The 18929-nt window shown below is 36.4% G+C and overlaps 2 protein-coding genes across 3 annotated transcripts in view; both read left to right on the top strand.

Annotated features, from left to right (window-relative positions):
* Positions 1-3002, top strand: part of brn (beta-1,3-galactosyltransferase brn) — a 10152-nt gene extending 7150 nt beyond the window's left edge. Inside the window, exon 3 of the mRNA XM_043032136.2 lies at positions 1-3002. This exon is cut by the window's left edge and continues 1128 nt beyond it. The gene's annotated coding sequence lies outside the window, so the exon portion shown is untranslated.
* A 3962-nt stretch (positions 3003-6964) lies between these two features.
* On the top strand, positions 6965-18895 carry LOC122263618 (uncharacterized). 2 transcript variants are annotated; one of them, XM_043032138.2, is made up of 14 exons: positions 6965-7062; positions 9799-9939; positions 10201-10416; positions 11159-11344; positions 11710-12594; positions 13108-13300; positions 13661-13778; positions 14124-14405; positions 14912-15028; positions 15900-15950; positions 16057-16197; positions 16506-16745; positions 16927-17091; positions 17899-18895. In XM_043032138.2, the coding sequence occupies exons 2-14, from the start codon at positions 9804-9806 to the stop codon at positions 18127-18129; spliced, it is 2961 nt and encodes a 986-aa protein (XP_042888072.2). In that variant the 5' UTR covers positions 6965-7062; positions 9799-9803; the 3' UTR covers positions 18130-18895. The 2 variants fall into 2 exon arrangements, with proteins under 2 accessions (XP_042888072.2, XP_042888073.2); XM_043032139.2 differs by lacking the exon at positions 6965-7062 and adding an exon at positions 7271-7291.
* Positions 18896-18929: the final 34 nt, after the last annotated feature.

The following is an 18929-nucleotide window of genomic DNA, read 5'->3' as shown; positions in this document are numbered from 1 at the left end:
TGACAGTTCTGTATAGTTTATACATTTTATTGTTTATTTAGATTTCTTCACTGTCTACAGACATTTTTTTTCTGTTGTTTTTGCTTAAATTATATATCTAGGAGAAATTTCAACCACTTGAAGGTGCACAGATATTCCCCAGTTTTCCTTTGATTCTCAATATATTTTTATTTTACTTGTTCTGATATATCTTCATTTGCTGAATAGGTAGTACAAAGTCCATGATGTATATAGTGCAATTATGAAATATTAGAGAATACATATCCATCTTTCTTTTTTTTCTTGAAAATTACATTTAATTGTATGTATAGAGAATTATTTTCTTAAAGAGATTACATGTGATTGCTTTTGGTTGTCCATTTTCTGGAATCCCTCTTTTTCATATTTACAGACAAGTAAAGCTAAAGGGGGAGATGCATATTTTGAGGTGCAATTGATGACATTATATTGGTAATGCCATCATGTGTAGATATTATTTTAACCTTATTTTTACTTTCTTATTTATGTGGAAACCAGTGATTCTTAAACTAGAAGATCTAAGTAAGTTCTAAGTTAGTGGATGCAGGAATGCAGTGGAAAAAGTAAAAAAAAAAAAAAAAAAAAATCCTCTAACATTTGGAATTATGTCAAGTTTTGTGTTTCAGGAAGAAATTTTAATGATTTGGTTAAAGATGTGAGGGTGTGGAGGGAGCAGTGGTAAGTATGCCCTACTAGAAGGGGTATGGTGGTAAGTTTAAGGAACACTGGTCTAAATAATCAACTATTTGTGGTGCTTTCATCTTTTTTCCTAATTAATAATGTAGGCAGGCCAAAATAGTAATTTGATACTGCATTCCGATATTCCTTGGCACTTTTTTTCTATCGAAATGATATGTGAATGGAATATATTGTATTTAATATTGAGCTGTATTTTTTGTCATTGTATACTATTAATGCATTAGCCTAGTTGAAAAATTTAAATGTGTCAAAAGTTTTCCATTTCTGTCTTATGCGATGTTTTTAGTAATAATGCTAGGTTTCTCTTGAATGGATTAATGATGGTTATAAAATTGCAATTTCTCATTACCATTTCTTCATGTGTTTGTATATAAGAAAGTAAGAATATGCCTTCCCTTTCTATGTCACTTTTGCTTTATCGCACTTATTATATTTTCAATTTTTTTATTGACTTACTCAACTGGCAGTGTAACTGTTGTTTCTTATTGTGATGTAGCTCTTCCTTAAAGTGCCAGAATTTAACAAGAACAAATTTATATTTTTTCTTGATGTATTATGAAGTGGAAGATATGGTAATGCTATTATAGCTTCTCTGGATACTTTTATGGTGGACAGGGCAGTAGGGCTTGAGTTGAAGCTCTCTTTTGAAATAAGCCTTGGATATATGTTCTCTATGCTAACTAGCTCTCTGTTAGAGGTTGAGTACTTGCTGCTTGTTAGTATGATCATTATTTAATAAGTTCTAGTTTCATGAAAAGGAAAAGCAAGCTGCAAACCTCAGCCACAATATTTATAGTGAGCATAGTATCGAGCCATCGTAAAAAAAGATTCTTATGGATTTTGGTAGCACAGTCACCATGACTGAAAAAAAGATGATATAACAATGTTCATATAATCTGTGGTTGGGTTATATAAAATCTTGTCACATTTCCTTTTATATGTCAAATTCAGGGCTGTAAAAGAATAAAGGTCAGTATAACCCTCTGGTAAGGTGATGGCAAATGAGCCAGTACTATTCAAGGTGTTTATCTGTGTTGTACACCTATGAGGTAAGGTGCATTAGTGTAGGATTTAATTTGACCTTGGCTTATATAAACCTCTCTCCATAGATTTCTTGTTGATAGTAATATTAATCTAGCATATTCTGGATTACTGTGTTCCATAAGTATGTCAATATTTGGAAATATGAATTGATGAAATGTAACTTTTTAGCAGCAGTTATGAAGAAATTTTGCAAAATCACAAATGATACAATTGCTCTAAATGTGGATAGATGGAGATGAGTAAAGGAACATACTATTTTATTTTATTTATTTTCATAGTATGATCAGGGATAGGTAGTAAATGAATATTTAGTAATGTTTCTATATAATAGTGAAGAATCTATTAGTTTGTTGCTGCTATGCTTATTTATTTATTTTTTGCTGTTATGTACAAAATACATTGGCATAGCCCTTCTAATATTCAATGAAAACAGAAAAGCTAGAAAGTGGAATAGCTTTTGAGAGCATATCTGTGATATTGACAATATTTAGTGTAATAATTGCTTCCATGATTTAGTTTGGTTTGTACATTTGATTTGATTCTAACAGGGTCCTAATACTGCATGTGGTATATTATTGTCTCCTCTATAAACCTTTTGTTCCAGAAACATGCAAAAGATATTGGAGGGTGAGTGTAGTTTGCCTTAATTTATAAGGTGTAGATACAAGATCATTTCATTTTTGATAACAAAATGTTTCTTGGATAAAGGTGTATAAATTACTGGTTGTGATTTGTGATTTTAAAAAAATCTTTTACAATGTTTCCTAAATGGATATTGGTAGGTTAATCCCTCCCTTCCTATTTCTCTCCCTCTCTTATCTTTCTTTTGGTATCCTGCTCCCTGACTCTCACTCTTCCTATTTCTCTTTTTGCTGTAACTGGTATATCAAAAGATAGAATTGGACATAGGAAAGAAATCGATCAGTATTTTTACTAGTGATACTTCAATGATATATAGCAAATGCTACTTTTATGTAACTGACATTGTGGTCCTTTTTTTTTGTTTCTTTTTGCTGTTTTTCTGCAGATAAGGTGAACAATTCGTTTGACAGCATTGAGGTCAACCAATGTGAAATTGATAATGGTTACGACTTTTTACTTTGATATGAAATTTATGCTGTGTGGTTTCTTAAGCTTATGCAGTGATTTTCAGATAATGCAATATGGCTTGTGATTTTATAATCTGTGTTTCTCAGTGTTTGGTAAGTGGATTTCTTGTGTTAATAAAATTTATGTTCATCTATTTCTTTTTACTTTCCTAGAAGATATAATTTTTGTATTACTTTGTGCTTAGGGTCATGATCTATTAAATCCATTTATCAGTTTATATGTTGATTTTACATTGTCTCCAAATTTAGCTACATATATTTTCACAATTATATGCAAATGCAAATACATGGATTATGCATGATAGAAAAAAGACTGACTTGTCATATGTAATATACAGTGATAATCACTAAATATTCTTTATACAGTAATACTAAATAAAGGAGGTCATCTTCCATAAAAATGTCTTTGCTATGGCCAACACTATTATTGGATATCTTAAGGGACCTGGCATTGGGATTTGGGGTGGGGTAAAAAAAAACAGTCGTATGGACATGAAAATTTTATTGAAAATAGACCTTCCTTAATTCAATATGGATGTCTCCAATTTTCAGCTCATTATCTGTGAAAAGAAAAGAAAAAAATAATCATCGGAAAATCATATGGCATCAGTATAATCGAATAAAATCATAAATTTTAATAGAGAGACTTATTTTCAAACAAGCAATGGAAAGCCTATGAAATTGTCTACATTTCTATCTACTCACATTTTTAAGTTATGCATGTATAACCCATTTAAACCCAGTCAAAAAGTCTTTATTTTTTTCATTTTCAAATTGTTTATAAAATCAATAAAAATATCAAAATAAAGAAAAAAATATCTTGCTACGTTTACAGAGCAACTCAAGACAAAGAAAACAAGACAAAAATAAAGAAAATCGCACAATAAATAAAGTAGATCGAAATTATATATATGACCATATGAGCTCTCTCATATGGTCATCTTAACCGAATGCTTACCTTGATGAGCGGATTGCCTCAAGACATTGCATCTTTCACAGTCAGTGGCAGGCACTTTCCCACCAGCTCAACAATGGTCGGTGAGCTTCGTCTGAGAAAACGTATTCGTGCTCACTACACAAGGCTCCTTTTCCTTTAAATTGCTTGCTCGTGCTCTTGTCATTCAGGGAAATGTCCCCTACTACATACTTTATTGTAGGTTACCAGCTACTCGAATCTCGTCTCTTCCTGCAAAATTAATAACAGGGTCAACTGATTCGTCCCTGATACTACCGGGAAGACTGATGACTTTAGTAATTTCCTCAGCCTCTACTGTAATCAAGACGGTGGCTCTTGCCTACCCCACGGCAGTAGTAGGACATAATCAGAGGAGAGTCCATGCCCCTGGCTATTATGGCTAATGATTGTTCTCTGAACTGCAGTTGAACTGAGTGGGACAGTTCATAGTTCGGTAATCTAGAAAAAGTCTTGGTCTGTCTTTGCGTTTCCTAAACCCCATCCTAACCTGCTAACTTTATCTCCTATCAAGCCAAGGGGGAATGATGAATAGCAATGTTTTTGTTGCTTCTGTGTTTTACTTTGCTATGGTAAATGGTTTGTCACATGTAAAGGATTCATGCTGAGCAAGTTGAAAACAAAACAACGAAAGGAAACACAGGAAAACACAATTATGCCAAAGTCCTTTTTGCTATATTGCTTTTTCATTTTCAACATGGTTTGTTACGAAGGCGGCGGTCGAGAACGACTCGGAAACCTCACTACTGACCATTAGAGGGTGCTTCTAATTTTGTATACATTTGATATTTTTTTGTTGTTGTTGATTCCTTTCGACTGTTTTTTCAGTTCAGTTCAGAGAGATTTGCGAATTCCATCAAATAGTGCTCTACCTTGGCGTCCGGCGCGCCACAATGCCTACAGTGTCGCTCACCATCCCCAATGGTGGGTATGATTTGCCACGCACAAGGGTAGCCTAATCTCAGTCTGTGAAGGCTGACTTCGGCACGCCTTGATATTTTAGGGGAGAGTATCAGCGACTCATAGCCTGTGGCGTCTGAGTACCAGCTGGCCGAGGGGGAGGTTCTCGCTTCCTCTCTATGTCGCTGCAGGGCACCGACCTGCCCTGCAGCCATCGTTTTACGCCTTAGCAGTTCCCGGCTAGGATGCACCACAAGATCACTCAAGGGTTTTTTCCTGCCTTCCTCCGCTAGCCTGTCAGCTAAGTCGTTCCCTTTAATACCAACATGGCTTGGAATCCAGTTGATGATAATGCGTCTACCCTGATCCAGGATTCTCTGAGCAATGGGTAGAATCGTGGTCAGAAGATAAATGTTATCAAGGGGCGTGCTTTGCTGCAGGCTGTCAATGGCGGCCCTAGAGTCTGTATGTATGACAACATGCCCGCCCGTCTGGGCTGCATGGGCTAGGGCTCCCATAATAGCGACTACCTCTGCCTGTAGCGAGGAGGCATTGTCGGATACCCGCATAGCTTGCGCTATATAGCGTCCCTTGCTGCAAAACCGGCTCCTGCAGTGTGGGAAATGGGGTCTACACAACCATCCGTGAAGTAGGTTTTACTACCCGGTGGAGTGATTTCTGCAATATTCCTCTCCGCCTCAGCCTTCAAAAGAGACGGAGAATACTGTGTCTTTCTCCTTGACAGGTTCATGACAGAATATTCTATCAAGGATCTTGCCCACGGCGGGGCTGTGGCATAGTTAGGGTAGGGGAGGCCCATGTCCTTAACCAATAGTGTCTCCTTGAGCTCAAAGCGTATCAGCACCCTGGCTGTATGAGACAGCCAGGTGTTGTTGGCAAAGAGTTCATGGTTCTGTGCAAGCCGACGCTGCACTTTCTGACTTAGCTGCGAGTCCGGCGGGGACTGTAAGACTTTGGCAAGAAACTGAGCCGCCATCTGATCAATCCGGGTGTCCAGGGGGAAGAGATTGGTCTCCAAGAGGAGGTTGGTAACCTTAGCCCACCCGGGTGCACCCAGGATGATCCTGGCAGCCTCGTTTTGCATGACGTCAAGCCTTTTCCTTAGTCCAGGCTTGACCGTAATCAGGGCGACGGAGGCGTAGTCAACGATGGGACGGACAGGTGCCCAGCCCCTAAGCGCCGCCCTGACAGAGCTCTCATGACAGAGAGTCTTGCCTTGGTCCGTTCTAGGAGGTATTGAATCTCCGAGCGGAAGGTGAGGTTCTTGTCAACCCATACCCCTAGGTATTAGAAGACGTGAACCCACTCTAGCTCTAACCCTTGGACTCGCAGTCTTTGGTCGCGGACGTCCTGTTTCAGCGCCATTGCCTTCGATTTGGCTGCTGAGATCTTAAGCCCGACTCTGCGGCATTCCTTAGACATTAGAGCCAGACAACGCTGGGTCTTTCTGACCAAATTCTCATTCTGTTGCCAGATCATCTGCATATGAGATGATCTTGCACCCCACTGGGAGTGGGATGTCAAGGATATTTAACATAAGGGTGTTAAACAGAGCCGGGCTGAGGAACCCCCCCCCCCCCCCGCCTTGTGGAGTGCCATTCTCCAGGGGCAAATGCCTGGAAAGGTGACCTTGGAACTTCACTCTGGCAGTTCTGTCCCGAAAATAGTCACCAATCCAAGCAAACAATCTGCCCTTGATTCCCTTGCGGATCAGGACCTCTTAAATGGCGAGTGGGCTCGCCAGTTCAAAAGCCTTCTCCAGGTCCAGGAAAACAATGACAGATCTGGTGTTGCTGACAGTGCTCAGTAAGGTGGCCATGCTGTGAGCAGTGCTCTTACCCCTTGTGAACCCATGTAGGTGTTCATGTGGAGGTCCCACCTTCCATTGACGCCGGTTCAGTACCATTCTCTCTGCCGTCTTTCCCAGACAGCTGAGTAGAGAGATGGGGCGGTACCGACCCGGCTCCTTTGGTTTAGGGATGGGGACTATGTCAGCCCACTGGTCTTTTAAAGAAAGTCTATAAACATACTATTTCAACCATTAAAAAAAAACTATCTAAATCTAAGCAGGCAAAAACTGTGGTTACACAATGAATGTGGGAGGAAAGCATACTACTACTTGAAGAATATTATCATATTCCTTTAAAAAATAATACATTTGTATACCCTTGAATTAACATTTTCTGTGATGTCAGAAGAACAACCACGTGCGTTTGTTATTGTTTACAGTTCGGGGCCACGGCAGGCATTGGCACCGATGGTCACCAAAATATGGTTATTTTAATTTATTGGTGACAGGTAAGATCTTCGCATACAATAACAATGAATCAGTCGACCTGAAAGTCATATATATGTAAAATATAACAAGTCCACTGGGATGCAAAGAAGAAAGCGGCGCTACGACCTTCCATGATCTTCCAAGGATCGAGATATCCGATAAGAGTTAATATTCAGAATAGTGCCACGTCGCTAAATAGCACGATATTGGTATTAATGAATTTTTCTCACCTTCCAATATTCATATAGAGTGTGTATAACCCGTAATTGGACCCTTATAACCCACAATCTTGGTCCTGATAGTAGGGGAGGGCATGAAGGAAACCAGGGAAATTACGGGGTAAAATAATAATGATAATAGGTAATTACACAAAAATATGTCACCCAAACACTGTAATGCTACCTTTATGGCACAATACCCTGCGATCCTCCCTGGGTTGGCCTGCTGTATGATGTATTACATATGTATGGCGTGCTGATTACGCACACCTTGGGAAAGTTATCTTGTATGACATTGTGACCCAACAACCTACCTAATCTTACCTAAGCATCAGTCTGTCCTAACCAACGGGTACTTCACCCCCCTCACACCTTTTCAGAGCACTTTATGTTACTGACCTTGGCCTACCAATTCGTACTATACACAGTAGAATAGAGCCTAACTGTAGATAGGCATCCATATGTCCTGGCATAGTGTAGCTCCATGAGATCCTCATGGGTAAGTAGCACGAACTGCTCTGATTTGAATGGGTCCTGGGTGGGTGTGGGGGGGGGGGTTGTCTTAGCTAGTGCAAGCATCAACCCTTAATAAGCTTTGGTAGGTAGCATCATGGTGTATTCTTGGCTTATTTATGTGCATTTTACCTCATATTAATAATATTTTACCCATGCCCTCCTCTACTATTAGGACCTAGATTGTGGGTTATAGGAGTCAAATTGTGTGTCATACTCACTATATATGAATAGTAGAGGGTTAGAGGAATTAATTGATACCTGATTTGTAGTAGTTAGCAGTGCGGCACTATTCTGAATATATACCCCGATAAGGTAAATTAATATACAAACTCGGCCATCCAAGTATCTAAGTGTGTAGTGTACAAGGTATGAAGTTTAAAAGTTGGTCAGTCTTGCAAGAAGGACTGCATGAAGACAAAGAAAGGAAGGCAATGCAATGAAAGAACACAAAACAATGCTCTAGGGTACAGTCTTCAGGAAGTGAAGGTAAACCCATAATCACTTCTCAACGATAAGTCTGCAGTGACCCAAGCATTTTCCATGGCTTCCATGCCTTCAACAATCTGGTGAAAGGACAACAGACAGCTATGTATACTCTGGCAATATTTGCCATTTTATAAGGAATCAGTTGAAACTTTATCTTGCTAAGTATATTGGCAGCTGTTTGTTGGCCTTTATGGAGTGCCAAAGATGCGGAGGCTATGGCAATCCCTAGGTTTGATGTCTGAGGCAGGAGCAGTTGTAGATACAAGAATTACCAGCACATCAAGTTTGCACTCATTAAAACTAATTGGATAATATTTATTGTATAGCCTATTTCTACTAGTATGGGCTTTGTTGCATCTCCAGTGTTCTCTGTTTCATCTGATGTAGATGAGCATTCAAGTCCATCTACCTTATCTTCTTGTGCAATCAACCAAGTACAAAAGATCTTGAGTGTGCTTTTGTCATGCTCTTCTACACTGTGTGTTAACGAGATAATGTTGTAGTTGATATGACACATTAGATGAAGATATGTTCATCATCCAAGTTTGGATTAGGCAAAGTTGAATGATGTTTGTAAGATTATATGTTAGATAGGTGTTTTGATAATGCTAGGGGGATATGCTCAAATAAGTAGATTAGCCTATATATATATTTAATTTTCAGTGAAAGATTTTAAGTTATTAAAGCTGTTAAATGAAATTTTATTTTAACCCATTGCGAACGGGCATCATGACGTACATGACGTTCGAGGATTTTGGATAACTGCACTATTTTATTGTGCTATGAGTAATGAGTGAGTGATGATGACTATTGTAGTCATAATTACTATAATTACCATAATATTAATCAAAACTAACATCCAAAACCTAGATGGCACAATAGCACTATCTTTAGTGAGCGATGGCACACAGCAAGTTACCGACCTCTTGCACAAAAGTACCTCCAATGTAGGATGTGCAAGCAGGACGAGAAGAGTAAGGTGCCTAGTGTCTAAAATGTGCCCCTGTGCCAGTAGGGATGCCTTTTACTGTTGCACTCACAGTCGAGAGCACAGGTTTCCTACCTCTTCCCTACTTCTTCAGTTATCTTCATTGTAGAGGGTTATATGATTCATATTCATTCAAGACAGTACATAAGTACAAAAAAATTAAGTTGCTTTTTGTCCTCCCATAAGACAGCAGTACTTCTATCATACTGAGTATAAAGAAAATGTTCAGCTGGAATAGATCATATACTATAATTTTAGTCAAGTGTAGCATTCAAATAGCCTGTCATAAGTCTCTCAGTACAATAAAACACACAAAAAATAAAACACAAAAAGGGCTCTAGTTTTACAATGAGTGACTGAAATTGAGCAGGATAAGTCAAAGTATGTTGTGGGCAAGTGAATTTACCCCCTGTCCACAATGGTTTAAGGAGCTGCAGTGTTCTCAATCCACATACATTTTAAAGATTTTGTTTCTAGAATTATTGTATTTGATATAAGGTAGTTAGTGATACACTCTCCAATAGTTTGCTTTCTTAATCTTCTTTCAGAAAAGATGAGTAAATTACACAGTAAGGCCTATCTCCCATGTATGAAGTGCGATTCTTGGGTCCCTGGGTATGCAGAGGAGATTCATGCTGTGGAATGCCACCACTTGAGACTGTCGCAGTTTTCTCATCCATATATCAGAGGTAAGGTGACTGTGTGTGTGTGTGTGTATGTGAACATTATGAGTATTCTTGTTAATTGGTGATTTGTTATAATAACAGGATCTTGAACCACTATGCATTAGTAGTAGTCCTTTTAAAATAAATAACTTTTTAGTGTTTTTGTTTTTTGGGTTAGTAATTTCACAAACCATACAATTCATTCTTTCATTGAACTGAGGAGAAGCAGCAAAACTAATTGAAATTCATGCATGTTTCACTCACTTCTCTTCTGTCTTTCAAAAGGGTCTTCAATGCATGCAGAACCTGTACTCATAGCAGACCCTGAGTCACTGAATGGAAGCAAGTCGAGGGAAGATGAAGGCAGTAAAAGAAAGAAGCAGGATTTAAAAAGACAAGATGATTCTGCCAAAGGAACCAAGAAGAAAGACAAGAGAGGTCACAATCACACAGAGAAGAAATTAGTGTCAGAGACTATCAAGAACAAGTTTGAAGAGCCAGGTTGGATATTGAAGAAAAATGTATTTTATAGATATTATGACTTATTAACCCATTGGTCACGGTATTAAATAAATGTTTGTGCAGTAGGATGGCTAGTTTACATGTCTGGCACGGTGCCATCCGCGTCTATGACCTACTCTGCCTTTGCAGCAAATCATGCCATCTGCTGCCAATGGGTTAATGAGATGTTAAAGACTAAGGATATGTTCAGGAATATTTTCATACATTTCCTTAACCACAGCTTGATACATTGTTTGCAAAGTACAAGTTCTTGATTTACACCGTAGTTATATTCTTATATATCTTGAATATGAGGTTGTAATTTAAGGCTATATGAAGCTCAAGTGATTTTATTTTATGGTGATTGATATTTATATATGTACATATTTTGTAATCACATCAACGTAACCATGGTTTGTATAACAAATATGTTTAGATTCAATATATATTCTTTTATATATGATGCAGAAGAACAAGTACAGTAAATTTCATTAGTAACTTTTGCTGCATTATGATCAATAAGGATTATTTAGGTAACATGAATAATATATCTAAATAAATGCATGACTGTACCAAATAGTTTCAGTTGTCAGACTCATGGAAATCATGTTGATGTTAGATTGATCGTTGCCAGTAACAATGATGTACATTTCAAAGCTCTATATTATGTGTTTAATAAAGGTACTAGTATTAAGAATATATATTACGTATTAGATATCACTAGCTTTTTTCTATATTTCAGAATGGCTGAAGAAAATCTTTCCAAGCTTCCATTACCAAATAGTATTAATGAATGAAAGAGACTTAATTCGCTGCAATATATGTGCTTACACTCCTGTGGAACTGGAGTATGACTCCAACTCCTGTGCATTCCTTGCTGTGCCAGATGAAAATGTACAAATAGGATGCATAGTTTTGCATAGACTTGGTAAGCTGTGTATTTGCATTTATTTTCAAAGGTGGTTGATCTTCATTGATGGAGTCTTCCAACTATTATAAAGCATATTATATGTATTGAATTCACTCTTAATAGAAGATTGTTAAATTTTTAAAATGAACTTGTTTAAATATGTGTGGTTGTGTGTGTGTCTGTGCATGTGTGTTTGTGATGGAATAATGCAGTAGATCTTTTAATATAACTTATGGCTGATTGGATTTACTGAAATAATGATGTGATAATGTATGGTGTGAGTGTATTATGGTGGATCATTATATAGTATATTTTATTGAGATTTGATATGATGAAAAAAATTTGTATATAATTATAATATTAATATGAATCTTTGCTTTCAGGTTGCGAAGTGTATTTTCCGTCATTGAAATCAACTACTCTAGTTTTAGTAAAGAGAATTGCCAGTGTTGAGGTTGCTAAAGAAGTCATTTTTAGTTCATGTAAGACTCAGAGTAAAAAAGAAAGACTGCTGACAGAGCAACAAATTAAGCACCAATTGTTAAGTACCTGTCCCCTGGGGTCGGAGTTCACCCTGAAAATTGGAAGTAAAGTTCATCTTCACACATTAAAAAGATCAGACCAAGTATTCCAGGTTACTAATTATGTCCTTTCAAATAATGAGATTAATGATCCAAATAGCATATCAGAAGTATTAGCTGATCGCTTCCAAGATATTAGCATAAACAGTTGTTCGAGTAATGATTCTGTGTTTGACAAGAGTACAACTGTTCCTTCGCATCTTTTAACCCTTGATGAATACAAATGCTCTGATAGTTCTGCTCTAGCATCTGATTTATCAAAACTTCGGCTTTCAAGTGACGACACAAGTGCTGCTTTTGTCACCATTGATGAGTATCATGAAGGCAATTCTGTTGATGAGTCCAAAGATCTTGATGCTGGAATAATCACATCAACACCCAATAAGAAATCAAATGCAACCCTACATAAGTCCCTGCTCTCGGCAAGAATGAGGGAGAAAATCCTCACCTCTGGAGAATCGGACGAAGGAGCCAACCAGTGGAAGACAGCTGATTCTAGTTATCAAAAGCACTGGGTCAGAGTTGGAAGGGACACAAAAATCACTCTACACAGCACAGATAAACCTAATACTGAAAGTGTCAAAGAGGAAGAGAAAGACAGTAATGAAAATGTATATTACAAAAGTCATGTCTATGAAATGCTTGTGAAAATCATGGAAAATAAGTTCAGGAATTTAGAAACAATGGGTAAGTTTTTAAAGATTTATAATGGATTAGAATTATTTTGCTAATATTCTCTTCAAAACATATAGATTACCAGAATGTATACAAGAGTGGCAATCTGCTGCTTCTAACAATAAATATTCTTGTTCCCTACTTTCTTATGTCTTCAGTAATAATGATAGCAATTTATATAAGGAAAACTGCTGTTACATAAAAGAAAATAATTATTTTGATAGGCTCTGAACTGTCAAATCTTTACACTTGGTGCAAACCAAATGAGAGAATATTGATGTTAGAAATAGCTTAGAAACTGAAGTATGAAAATGGTTGCAGCTTCTTATGATGAAATGTTTTGTAGCCCAAAGCTCTCAATCATTTTGTCTTCTGATAAATTTAAAGTTCACAAATATTCCCTAAACATATATATTTGTTTTAGATATTTTCAGGATTGTGACTGAATTCAATCCACAAAATGTAGTATGCATGCATCACTTCATAGCTTTTACCCATATAAATTTCAGGTGTTTGTTATTTCAGGCAATCCTCTTTTGGGCGGCTGGACTGGAGTATTGCTCCACGGTCCTCCGGGAACAGGGAAGACCCTCATGGTGGAGCAGGCAGCAGCCGAGATGAGTGTTCCTGTGATTTCTTTGACCTCAGCAGATGTGACAAAGTCCTTAGGAACTAGCAATGAGGAAGTTTACCAGAAGTTTAGAGTTGCATGTGACAGGTAAATGCTCTTCTAGTTGTTGTTTTGAATGACCTGTATTCTTATCATATATATGGGAATTACTGACGGATAAGCACTTTGTTTGAAGTCTGTGGGTTGCATGCCATGTCTGCTCTATCTTTAATTTTTCATTATTTACAAGCTTTAGGCAGCTGCAATATTATATTAGTAGTATTGAGACTGTGCAAGTACTGCATCATGGTGATATTTTTGTAGTATGTGTGGATGTTTTAACTGTCATATGGGAATAATTGTGAAATATTATAATTTCCATTTTTTTTTTGTAAACTTCATTGTGAAAGAGATGATATTGTCATTTAGGTTTTAATTTGGAAAGTTTTTTTTTCTCTCTCTTTTTAGGTCACCTTCAGTCTTATTTATGGATGAAGTGGACAGCCTGTGTCCTGCTGGAGATCAGAAGTCAGTCAGCAAGAATGATGTATTGGCTGCTGTTATCCGTGGCATCCATATGGTGCAGGTAAGGCCATCAAGGATGAAATATATATTAGTAGAATAGGTGTTTGTTAGAAGCAGAAGTGATAAATGTACTTTGTTGAACTTGGGTGCTCGTATGTGATATGCTATGCAATGTTTCATGTATATTGTGTACAATAAGAGGAAATTAAGTGTGAATGGTTTCTAGTGGTTTACAGAATTTGAAAATCATAATAATAAGCCATTATTTTTGACATATTGTGAAACCTCTTTAAGTTTATTTTTATGCTTCTCAATTGCATTCATGAAATTGTATTGATTTAAGTTATTGTAGCAAATAGCACAGATATATGCTGTTTTCCTCTTTTTAATTATGTTTATTTTTCAGGATAGCTCTAAACCTGTCTTGTTGATAGGTGCGACAAGTCGCCCAGATGCAGTTGCAGCAAAGCTACAGAGTCCAGGAAGACTGGACAGGCAGTTGCTTGTACCACTTCCAGATGCTCACCAAAGAGCATTCATTCTCCAGAAGTTGCTGTCCAGTCAGAGCCATCGACTAAAGCAGAAAGATATACTTGACATAGGAAAACAGGCCTATGGATTTTCGGGAGCTGACCTGGATGTTTTAATTAAAAGTTCATGGTTAAATGCAACGGAGAGAGTAAAAAAGGTAATTTTAGAATGTGTAATGCATGTTTCCATCTTTATGGTAAAGGGAAAAAAAAGAAAATGTTTACATGAAGTTCCAGGTAATTCCCCATTAGCACATTATAGAAAAAAATAAAAAGCCCAAATAAAAAAGAGAAAGAGGTGGTTTTGAATATTATTGAAATCAATACTTAGAGACAAAGAATAATATCAGCATGTTTATTTATATTTTTGTTCAAGGCTAGCTGTAAAGATACACCTCTCAATTTCCAGTGCTATAATAGTATGGCACTGCAATGTTCATAATTGCTGAAACATAGTATAATGATGATTAAACAATAACAGAATCTACTTTGAAAAGTTTCTATGATGAAACTGACTTACTCTGTTTTTAATGATCAAATAATAGCAAAATATTATGGTATAGCAAAAGTCTGTAACTCAGAATTTTTAAGTTCATACATATTCAAGGAAACCAATAACCAATATAGATATGTGGTTAATGCCTGTTTCTACAAATATTTACAGATTTTAGGCTTAGGGGAGCAAAGAGCAGAGTTGATCCTTAGCCAAGAAGACCTGTGTGAAGGTTTGAAAACCGTTGTACCAACCATGATGCGACAAAACTACACAGCTATATCTGTTGTATGTATTCTGTTTTTATAGATGTTATTTAGGATTGAGAATTATAATTTTTTGGATACATTTGATGGTTGTCCTTGTGAATGCATATGCTTACTCTTACTAATTAAGTACAATTAGACAATCTGCTTCAAACTCCTAGTCTCAGAATTAGGTACCTTACTAATCTTAATAGTGAATGCATATGTAGTTGGGTCAAGAATCAAAATCTTCCTGCGAAGTTACCTCAGTGATTGAGGGATTCTTTTCCTCTAATGGAGGGAAAATTGTGGCATGCATACATATACACTGTGTGTAGATATACACAGTACACCTGACTACTTTACAGCTTTGCAGTTTGCAACCTACCTGGTTTGTTAGCTTTACTGAAGAAAAGGTAATTTAGAAATAGGAGATGTTACATTTGAATTCTCTATAGGAAAAGGAATACGGGGAAAATGAGCTATAGTCCATTTCACAGACTGATGCTGAATGTGAATCCTACACTCCATTTCAAGAGTCATTGTCCCAAAACCTATTCTTTTATTTGCATCAGAGTTTATGGAACAGTTTGTAGTGTGATAGGCTCATAAGTCTTTTTTTTCACAATCTAGCTTAGTGATTATGTGACTATGTGAGTGTATGTGGAAAAGCGTATGTATAAGAGTGTATGAGTATATATGTGTGTGTGTGTATGTGGGGGGGGGGGGTTCTGTGTATAGATGTTTGGATTTAAGTGGTTGTGGCAGGAAATGAGTTGAAAGTAAGAGGCTTAAGGAACTTAATGAACTTATGTTTCACAGTTGGATGTACAATAAAAAAAACAAAAACAAATAAAGGGCATGTATTTTTTAAATAGAGATGTGTATTGATTTAGAGTGCACTGTATTTCCAGGTACGATGGGATGACATCTGGGGTTATCAGGCACTAAAATCAAGATTACAGGTAAGGATTTATTTCACTTTTAAGTACTTGTCTCTCTCTGACCCATGTACAATGAAGTACACATTTATCCTTCTGTTTGGATAATATAAAAGTTGTTAATTTCCAGACAATGATCCATCAACACTTGGACAGTCCAGACAAACACCCATTAAAAGGGCTTCTTCTCTATGGGCCTCCTGGGTGCTCCAAGACCATGTTTGTGCGAGCTCTTGTTAATGAGACCAACTTCAGCTTCTTTCCCCTTAAGGTGTGTACATATGTGTATAAATATTTTTTTTTAAAGTAGAGATTGATAAATGTGAGACCAGTTATGCATTCTGATTGAAGGGTAAAATGATTCAAAGGGTAGAATGATTCAAAGGGTGGTTAATTAATGTCTTGTTGGAACATTTATATTTTCTCTTTCTCTAGGTGCGAGAGACATTGACCTTGATCCCTTATACTAATTACCTCATTAAAAATAAAAATGAATGATAAATATTTATTAAAATATAAAGTATTTATTCTGAAATATAAATGTTATAAACATTCTTATTCTCTATTTTTAATTTTCAGTGTTCAAACCTTCTGTCAAAATATGTTGGAGAAACAGAGAAGTCGTTAAGCAAAGTGTTTGTTCGAGCACAGCAGGCAGCACCATCAATCATATTTATGGATGAAATTGACAGCTTATGTGGGGATCGATCTGGTGGGAGTTTACTTGTTTCAGAATTGCTGTCTTTAGTGTCAGGCACAAAATACAAGGGGAACATTTGGATTATAGGAGCTACTAATCGACCAGCAGCAGTAGATGAGGTAAGTAAAATTAATGCAATACTGTTGTTTGTTGGAATGAATTAGTAAGAATATAGAAAAAGAGTAGTGACTGGAAATGAATCAATTTGATTTTTCATCTTTTAAAAAGAAATAAAGAAAAAAATTATATATTAAATATGCTTGCACAAATCCACATAAGACTAATTATTTTCTTTTGTAGGCCTTACTACAACCAGGGTGTTTGGAGCAAATCGTACATGTAGATTTGCCTGATTTCAATAGTCGATCTGATATCTGGAAAGGCATATTAACAGGAGTTTCAGTCAAGGAAGAAATAGATGTCGGAAAACTGAGTGATGCATCTGCTGGACACTCAGGAGCTGAGGTAAGAATGAATAAATGTGAAAGAATAAATGACATAGTAGTGATTGGTAATGTAAATAACTAGTCTTGTGTTTTGAAGCTAGATATACTATTTCTGTAATTTTAAAGAAAATGAAAAGAGAATAGATAAAAAAAAAACATGAATTGCTGTAAAATGCACAAGCTAGATTCACCCTTTTTGAAGTAAAAGGAAAAGCCAGTACTGCTAACATGTTAAAAGATTTAGTATTAAACATTCATTAGCAACAGTAGCAGATATTATGCCTCTGTTTATCACTCATGATAATCACTGGTTGTTCTTTTATTTATTTTTTATGTGTGTGTATGTGTGTGTGTGTGTGTGTGTGTGTGTGTGTGTGTGTGTGTGTGTGTGTGTGTGTGTGTGTGTGTGTGTGTGTGTGTGTGTGTGTGTGTGTGTGTGTGTGTGTGTGTGTGTGTGTGTGTGTGTGTGTGTGTGTGTGTGTGTGTGTGTGTGTGTGTGTGTGTGTGTGTGTGTGTGTTTTATACTTAAAAATGTTCCAACATAGGAAGTAAAATAAAGAAATTAATCATGTTCTCCCAATTAATTAATTACTAGTTTATTCACTTCTTGCAATGGAATGTGTAACTCTTTTTTTTTCCCTATTCTTGATAAATTTAAAAAGTATGAAGGGATACAAGAAAAATAAGTGCACATTACCAATGTAATAAAAAATGCAATAGTGAATTATAACTTCTGTAATGTTTCATGTCATTCTTACAGGTCACATCCTTCATCCATTCATATTTTTTTCTTGTCTATTACAATGAAATCTTCTCTTCCTAACAGATTACTGGCATATACCAAGAAGCAGCCCACGCAGCTCTGGCTAAAGTAGAAAGTATCCAGAAAGAGAATCAAAGTGAAAATTTGCAAAAAGAGGGCAGTGCTGTTCCAAGCATCACAGAGGAAGTGATTCTAAAAACAATCAGATCAACACCACCAAGAACCCCTTCCTCTTTATTACACACTATCAGATTATTTACTGACCAGAGAAAGAGCTTATGTAAAACATTATGATAATAATATATATAACAAAGGGTTTAATAAAGCTTCCGAAGAAAAAAAGATGGCTAACTTTATCCTTATAAAATAAAGAAAACACATTTTTCCTACCTGTTTTCTACCTAAACTCCAGGTGCAGCAGGGTTCAAATATCACAAGATTTTCCTTTTTTGTTTGAAGCACCCTGTTACTGTAGCTTGTGGCAGGGCTTGGCGCTTTTCCGAAATGGCCTGTTCCTGTTATTTATTGGCCAAGCAACTGCTTTACTCAGCTTGGGACAGTAAGTTTCCAGGACAACTTCTCATCATTATTATGACGTTAAGTAGAACTCCACTTCTTTGTAAACAGATGTGTTTTAGTTCCTTATGCATGATTATTATAACTTTATCTAAATTTATAAACTTTAATTTTTTTGTGGAATCACACTTCTGTGAGTAAATCCTTCTCTTTATATTAATATTAACCATTACCTAGTTTATATTAACATTAGAAGTATTTGAAAGATTCACTGGTCTTTGTATTCAATTAATCTATAGTTTTTATTGGTTTACATTATACATAGGCAACCGGAATACAAAGCAATTACTGCATCTCAGTTATCAAAATTCTGTCTGTCTGTCTGTCTGTCTGTCTGTCTGTCTGTCTATCTAACTATATATATATGAATATATAAATATGTGGATTACCTGATGGTGTAAAATGCTTTTTTCTTGTTGTCATTCCCAAAAAACACAAGACACACCTGACTTGTAAGATACTTTTTATGTATCTCTTGAAGAAAGAACGTTAGTGATGGTTTCTGATCCACAAAGGCT

Source organism: Penaeus japonicus, unplaced genomic scaffold (assembly GCF_977035675.1).
Source record: "Penaeus japonicus unplaced genomic scaffold, GWHDUDI00000001_assembly GWHDUDI00000008, whole genome shotgun sequence".
NCBI classification, from domain to species: Eukaryota; Metazoa; Arthropoda; class Malacostraca; order Decapoda; family Penaeidae; genus Penaeus; species Penaeus japonicus.
This window is presented reverse-complemented; position numbering and strand designations above follow the sequence as displayed.

Excerpts from the sequence above, each read along its gene's own strand:
- LOC122263618 (XM_043032138.2), top strand. The coding sequence starts at position 9,804 with ATGAGTAAATTACACAGTAAGGCCTATCTCCCATGTATGAAGTGCGAT. Across the intron at positions 10,417-11,158 it reads GAACAAGTTTGAAGAGCCAG|AATGGCTGAAGAAAATCTTT; the intron begins GTTGGATATTGA and ends TCTATATTTCAG. Across the intron at positions 15,029-15,899 it reads ACTACACAGCTATATCTGTT|GTACGATGGGATGACATCTG; the intron begins GTATGTATTCTG and ends CTGTATTTCCAG.